The sequence below is a fragment of the Ctenocephalides felis genome, unplaced genomic scaffold (genome assembly GCF_003426905.1).
Source record: "Ctenocephalides felis isolate EL2017-DRISC unplaced genomic scaffold, ASM342690v1 CF-g0.4_SCAFFOLD_03570, whole genome shotgun sequence".
Classification (NCBI taxonomy): domain Eukaryota; kingdom Metazoa; phylum Arthropoda; class Insecta; order Siphonaptera; family Pulicidae; genus Ctenocephalides; species Ctenocephalides felis.
The window spans coordinates 18,630,601-18,638,457 of NW_020539724.1; the positions used below are offsets into that span (position 1 = coordinate 18,630,601).

Here is a 7,857-nt window from a genome sequence, read left to right on the forward strand (position 1 = left end):
TTGGCGCACCTGTTTTAATATACTACTAGTCAGGAGAGCCACAATCAAGTTATCACTGACAAGTGGCAAGTATAAATAGCCACTCTTAAAAATAATAAATAATAATTAATTTGACTTCTGAAACGAAAACTCAGAACTTCATAGTCATAAATAAATGTCACCTTTTTATAATGTTATCTAAAATTCAGAATGATTAAGTAATGTGACGGCTGTTGGGTAGATGACGATACTGTTTCAATGTGAAAATACTGAAATATTGACAGCCAAATAAAGGTGCTGTATACAAATTAAAGCGATTCTTAATGCATATAATATTTTCATAATATGCCTCCGTATAATTGTTTTTTATTTCGGTGGTCATTCACTGTTCAAGATCGTTGTTCGTTAAATATTTCCTGAATGATTTACATGTTTTAAATTTAATAATGGGCTCTTTTATGCATTATTTTGTAATGAATATATTTTAAACTGATATATGAGCGATAAATAATAAATAATTTGTTTATGGTATTACTTTTGCTAAGATTATGGTTAGTATGGCACTTCGTTACAAGATGGCTCCCCAATTTCATTGCGTCTTAGTTCGTCGGAGCTCGTCGATCGGAACGTAGCTGATAGAAGCCGAACATTGCCGAACGGGTCAATGTCTGAAGCTTCAGAGTGTTATTTCGTGATGTACGTCGTCGTGTAATTAATGATGTAAAACACCGAAAAAACTCTGTGCAAAATGCTCATTTAATCGCGAACGAAAGTTATATAATTTAGACGTAGGTGTTTTGCGTGCACAGTTTTATATGTGAAAGCCAGCCAGACGAAAAAGATCCAAATTAGTGTGTGTGAAGTGCGGAAGTCCGTGCGAAGCAAAGAGGGTGGATAAGAAATGTCATAGATTGTATATGAAGTGCATGTGTTGTGTCGGGATTGTATTATAGTAGAGTGAAAAGCCATGAGCGGCCGCCCGAGGACGACGTCCTTCGCCGAAGGCAACAAGCAGCCCCCAAACCCGCCCCTGGGCGGCATGAAGATCAGCAGTAAGTACCTCCATGTCACTAGAGACGGCAGCCATTGTTACAACACTCTTAACCATATATTTAATCAACGTAACTAGTTACGTGTAAGCACAATCGCGTATCGTTATCGCTGTTTAAATCGTTTCTATGTAAAAAATCTATAATTTATTTTATACCATATTCACGGCATATCCCATTCCCGATCCGCATCGTGCGCGCCCTCGTTTTCATTGATCCCGACAGTTGGCCGACATTTTATCGACTCGCAAACTCTGTTTGAAATTTTATGACATACGTATAATACAAAATCATTTAGAAATTTACCAAAATATCGAATCATTAACCATCTGTCATAATTTCCGCTACTGTCAGATAATTACAACATGTGCTGCGCTGACATTGATGTAATACGTCGCGAGGCGACACTACAAGTTTTTTGTAGGAACATATTTAAATTACGTGATTGACAAACGTCATTAACCTCAGATTTTGACCCGGGCACCTCTTTGAAACTTATAGCGCCTGTTTAATGCACCAAGCTGTACGTAGAAGACACGACATCTCGATAACATGAATACATTTTTTATTAGTAAATTTATCAGTCATAAAAGTCAAACATGAAGTCTTACTTTTTGACAGATTATTTAAGGGCGATTGTTAATGTGGGGATTCAAAGTGCGTATTTAATATATAGGTTCAATGCACCGATTGCATTGTGAGTCTGTTGGAAGAAAAAATATGCGCAGGCGATGTAAAAATCTATTATTAGAAGCAGTTTCACGCGCTAAACGCTGAAGTACATATAAAGGAGAAACAAGATGGTGGATGCCATTTTGACAGATCGTTTGACAGGTCACATATCAGATGACAGATCGAAGCTGATGGACATCATTTTACGAAATTTCGATTAGATTCTACTAAACATTGAGCTATCTTTTTTGATACTTTATATACACAATCTTTCTAAAACTATTAGCTCAGGTAAACGTTGCATTCAAGACCACAAGGTTTTCATTGACTGGGCAACAACTGCAAAAATCAATACCTACGGATAAATTGTCAAATTAATTTGTGAAATGAAAATGTATATATCTCTATTCTGCTTGAAAATTAAAGTTTTATTGTTTATGATGAATTTTTTATTATAGCTTTTGACTAACTAGCCAATTCTTATTGAAATGTATTTCTGCATCTATATCCTGCATCTGAATAGAAATCTCTATTCAGATGACAGATCGATGATGATGGGCATCACTTTCCTTAATTTCGATCAGATTTGACTATTCATTGAATTACAATTTTTGATTCTTCATACTATATAATGTTTCTGAAACTATTGTCCCAGATAAAAGTTGAATTCAGTACCACAAGTTTTCATTGACTGGGCAACTGCATAAATCAATACCTGAGGATGAATTGCCAAATTAATTTGTGAAATGAATATGTATATATTTCTATTCAGCTTGAAAATTAAAGTTTTATTGTTATGAGCAACTTTTTATTATATAGCTTAATAAATTTGACTATTATTGGCTGATGCTAACTAGTCAATTTTTACTGAAGTGAGCAAATATATTCTGAAACGTATTTTATTCTAAAGATCTCTATTCAGAATACAGATCGATGATGATGGACATCATTTTGCTGATCAGAAGATTAGCACACATAATATTTCTAGAACTATTGGCCAGGTAAAAGTTGTACTCAATACCATAAGTTTTCATTGACTGGGTAACTGCAAAAATCAATACCAGCTGAGGGTAAATTGTCAAATTAATTTGTGAAATGAATATGTATATATCTCTATTTTGCTTGAAAATTAAAGTTTTATTGTTTATGACTATTTTTTTATTATAATTCAATTAATTGCCTATTATTAGCTGATTCTTATTCAGATGATTTGACTAACAAGTCAATTCCTATTGAAGTGTATTTCTGAAATTATTTTCTGCACCTCTATTCAGGGGACATATCTATAATGATGGACATTATTTCCCTAAATTTCGATCAGATTTGACTTTAGTTGAATTACAATTTTCGATTCTTCATACTATATAATGTTTCTAAAACTATTGGCCCAGGTAAACGTTGTATTCAAGACCACAAGGGTCTTTCTTTGACTGCAAAAATCAATACCTGAAGACAAATTCCCAAAATAATTTGTGAAATGAAGATGAATATATCTCTATTCTACTAGAAAATTAAAATTGCATTTTTATGGGTAACTTTTATTATAGTTTAATTAAATTGACTATTATCAGCGAATTCTCTTGACTAATTAGCCAATACTTTCTTTATTATGTTGATTTTTGGTTCAGAATAACTGAATAATGCAATGATATAATCCTTTTTAATTTATTTTTATAATGAATGTATTAATGCCGTCTTGGAACATGCTGTCTTCAATAACAGTTTGATATTATTATTCCTCATTTCAACAATTGCCATGATAATAATAAATATGTCAAATTAAATTCAATAATTGAAAATATTCTTGTAATATTTGTTTTAACGTTAACTGATCTTATATGTCATAATTTCAAATCATGGAGATATTTTCAATCTTCTTGCAGTATAGAAAACATAATTTTAGTTATTTTCTATTGTCTTCAGTGTAAGTTTGAATACTTAAGGTGGTATCCTAGTGTAGAAATTCCAAAAGATCGTTTTTTTTCCATATTTTCAAAGCTTAAACTTCTTAAATAGAATATGGCAGGATTTTTAAAATTATTTTTGGAGATACAGCCATTTAACCATGATAATGCTCTTCAGTTTTCTTCCTTTTGCGAAACTTTAAAAGCCTATTTTCAAAACTGTCTTTTTCAATACGATGCCCTCGAGTTCTAGTGGACAGATTTACTTGAACTTTTCAGAGAATCTTATTTATAGTCATCTCTCTGCATATGCTAGCCTTATCTCTAAATTTAAATTTTTTACTATTTAAAAAAAAAGGAGAAATTCAAGGAGTGGTAGGAAATTGGTCTCTTTTTTCAAGCAGTCACTATTTTGTCTAAAATTTATTTAAAAATATTTTTTTTTTAACTTGTACCATAGCGACATCATTCTAGATTAATAATCTTGTTTCTTTCTTCTTTTGGCTTTAGTGGTGGGTATGATACAGGTGTTAACTTTTTGAGACCCCCCACTTCAACCACTGCTAATTTTTAATTTTAATAACTTTTTTTGTTTTATTTTTTCTGTACTCTTGTAACTTTGGTAAAGAAATTATGAAAAAAATGGTAGTGTAAAAATTGAGTGCTTTTTTACTATGATTTAAAATGGCCTAAAATTCATGCCTCTGCACTAGAATATATCTTAATTCAATGGATATTTGGTTAGTTTCCATATATAGATCTATATACCGTGAATTTTATTTCAACATATTAATTAAATAATTAAGCTAGAGAAAATAAATTTTGAATATTTCATATTTCCTTCATGTTGAACATTAATTGACTTCTAATTAAACCAAATATAAATTTCTATTCCCTATATCCATAATATGAACAATGTCTCTGCTTAAAATCAATGCAATGGACACCATGACATTTCTGATTTGGATCAATACATGAAGTCCCAGGTTGATATTTGCTGAAGATAACAAGGCAATTGCGAGAAATGGACTTATTGCATGAACTTACCTCTTGTGGAAACAGATTTTTTCCAGTTTTGGTACTAAAATGTAAATGTTAAGTTTCAGTTTTAATGCTAATATGTAATATGTGTAAAGATGTTTTTTTAACTTATTTTTATTGAGAGTCCATAACCGCTGGACCTGCATTCCCAAAATTTGAACAATTCTTCATCTTGTCATGATTTACTAACTCATATACGTTATAGTCTTAATTTTTTATGCAATATTAAAGTGCGATTACTGTAAATCTACATTGATCATCCATTCATGATTTTTTTTGGAATCAATAAATGAGCTTGCAGTGGTTTGATGGTAAGAGCTTCAAACTTGCAAAAGTAAAAGTTTTTGGTACTATTTCCTTGGACAGCTTGGTACTAAGTTTTGCTTAAAAATGTAGTACTGATTATTTTAGGTGAAAATAACCTTACGAAGCTTTACTGCAAAGCATATACATACATTAAAAATATTTTATAATAATCTTATTGAAAAGAGAAGGAACCACTGGGTTTCGTTTTTATATAACTAGATCAAGAAATTACATCAGAACAGCTCATAGAACATAAGAGTAGTTCTGATTACTCTTCATAAATTATATAAAAATCATTGAATATCTAATTAAACAAAGAATTTAACCTTAGTTTATTTCAGTTTAGAATTTAAGTAGTTTCATATTGGATCCAAAACCATATTTTAACCCTTTGTTCCTTTTAAAACTTTACTTTAGCGGGCGTTCATTGATCACGTGAGCTTTCAAAAGGGGGAGAATGTTTGACAAAAAATCACGAAGTATAACATGGAGGAGGGGAAGATATGTGTATTTACAAAAAAACCAAAATTTTAAAAAAAAAATAAAAAAAAATCATGTTCTATTCTAGGTAATAAAAATACACGTAACGTTGTTTGGGGAGGTTGAGGGTTAATTTTAAATATCACCAAGGGAAAGGAGGGGGTTAAAAATTCTTATTATTAAAATTGGCTCTCGTGATTATTGGACGCCTCCTTACCTACTATTTCCAATATCAATTAGTTTCTGGATACTGTTTTCTGAGTGCTTTTCTTTTACTGATGTAATATTTTCAGTATATGCAAAAATCTGGTACTTTGAAATAGTCTTTTCGATAATATTTTAATATCTATTCAATTAATTAAAATTTGAACTATGTCTAGTTATATGTAAAATTATAACTAGTTGTATATAAAATTATTTTTGGTATAAATAAATTTATATTTAGTTGTACATTGTAGACTTCGTTCTGGCTCAGTGGTAGGTTAGATTTTCGACCAGAAGGTTCCAGGTTCGATATCCTCTCATAAAATTAAAAAAAGTTATAATGTGATGTGTCACTATTTTTAGTTATTTTTCTGTGACTTTTTGTCAACTATTTCCTTTGTACTACCATCAGAAATGAGGTCTTTGGCTATAGTCAGAAATATAAAACATGGTGACTAGGCATTCCAAGGGACTACCAAGGAATTTGTTACATTGAATTGAAATATTGCAGAAAAATTAAGAAAAACCTAATCACCTATTTTCAGACTACTATTTTTTTTTTAAATTATATTTATTCAGTCATCTATCTACATGGGATATAAAATCAATATAGATTGCCAATTAAATGAGAGGAATGGAAAATAAACTTTGTACTGTTTTGGTACATATGGCTATGTCTGGGAATTTCTTCCTTGATAAAGACTACTACTTGATAATAAGTAAATTTCATTCAGCCTCTCATTTTTCTCTTTGTTGTATTGGAGCTACACACTTCAAAGAGCTGGATTACTGGATCTGCTCATATTATTAGATGTTTTGTTCTGTACTTTATAAATTCAATGTCCTTTATAAAGAAAAATTCAATGTCTTGTTGAGATAAATAACAAAGCAAATAAAAAAATCTTAGTAACCCCATGGCCTTTAAAAAACATAAAATAATGTTATGGTAAATTTTGTGCATTTGGCACGTTTCGTAGGTAAGGAGGATATATCATAATCTTGAGATGAACTACATTTGAACCATTTTTATTTCGCATATCTTTCGGTTTTTCGATCAATTTTTCTCCTGTCTTTCAATTTTCATTTTCTTCCATGAAAATAACACAAAACGTTTATGCTTAATCCATGCATACATAATGCGTTACCACGCATATTAAATTTGAATATTATGCACAGATCAATAGGCGACATTATTGATTTTGGTAATTCTTTCTATTTATAGACATTATTACTGTAGTAAAGTCAGCTTCAAACTGTATCTTTTGCCATGTTTATTAAACCATTACTTCTATAAATAGCTTACAAGAAGTTATAATTTTATTGGATGTTTATTCTGTTTTTTATTTCGAGGAAAATGGGTGATGAGAACTTTACTGTCGGCGTTGTTAACAGATCGAATCTGTAATAAATGGCTATTCCATGGTAATATAAAGTTATTACTTATAAATAATATGAATGGCTGCAGTAAATTTTATATTTTTTGGAATCAGATCTCCAGAACCGAGAATCTTTCTGAAGAATGAAATTTTACTTACATGTGCGTATGAATCTGTGTGTATGTATGTACATTAGTATAAATATTATTTGGAAATTTAATATCTCTATAAATGATAAAGTAGTGTCTTAGTTATTAGTAGATTTAAAATATATCCATTTCAGATTTCCCTTCAAAACCTGGGTTGAAATAAAAGAGCGCTAAACCGAACAGCGTTCAGCGGGGTATTACTGTATTACAATCAGAACAGTATTTGATAAACTTAAGTAGTATTTTTGGCTTTATTATTCTTGCAACAATGCTCCCCAAAAGCAATTTTGATACCATATTTTAAAACTTTATAGATAGATAAATTGATATCTGATCTGATATTGCTTGATACAAGCAGGACGTGGTGGCATCGATTCGGAGCCATAGGTTGTTGAATCGTGTTCTTTGCCATGCAAAATTAATTATTGCCCTTTTTGCGATTTTGGCATTATATCGTTAAGATTATGCTGTTACAATGCTAAAGTTTCTTTATTGTTACCTTGAATTTCAATATAATGGATAGTAGGGAGACTGGGTATGATTGCGCCAGGGTATGCTAGTGACATCGTCATAACAGCTAAAGAAAGAAATTGAAGTATGTTGTTTTAACAAGTTTCCATTATTGCATGGGTTAGAGCCCTATATTGACAAGATCCGTATGTCACATTGCTATTGAAGAGTCAAATGTAAGAGTTTT

The 7,857-nt window shown here is 30.8% G+C and overlaps 1 protein-coding gene across 1 annotated transcript in view; it reads left to right on the plus strand.

The window, feature by feature from the left end:
• Positions 1–598: 598 nt before the first annotated feature.
• LOC113383529 (protein kinase shaggy-like) overlaps positions 599–7,857 on the plus strand; it is a 419,230-nt gene continuing 411,971 nt past the window's right edge. The window contains 1 exon segment of the mRNA XM_026621789.1: positions 599–1,031. Coding sequence (XP_026477574.1) covers positions 947–1,031 — 85 coding nt within the window. The 5' untranslated portion in view covers positions 599–946.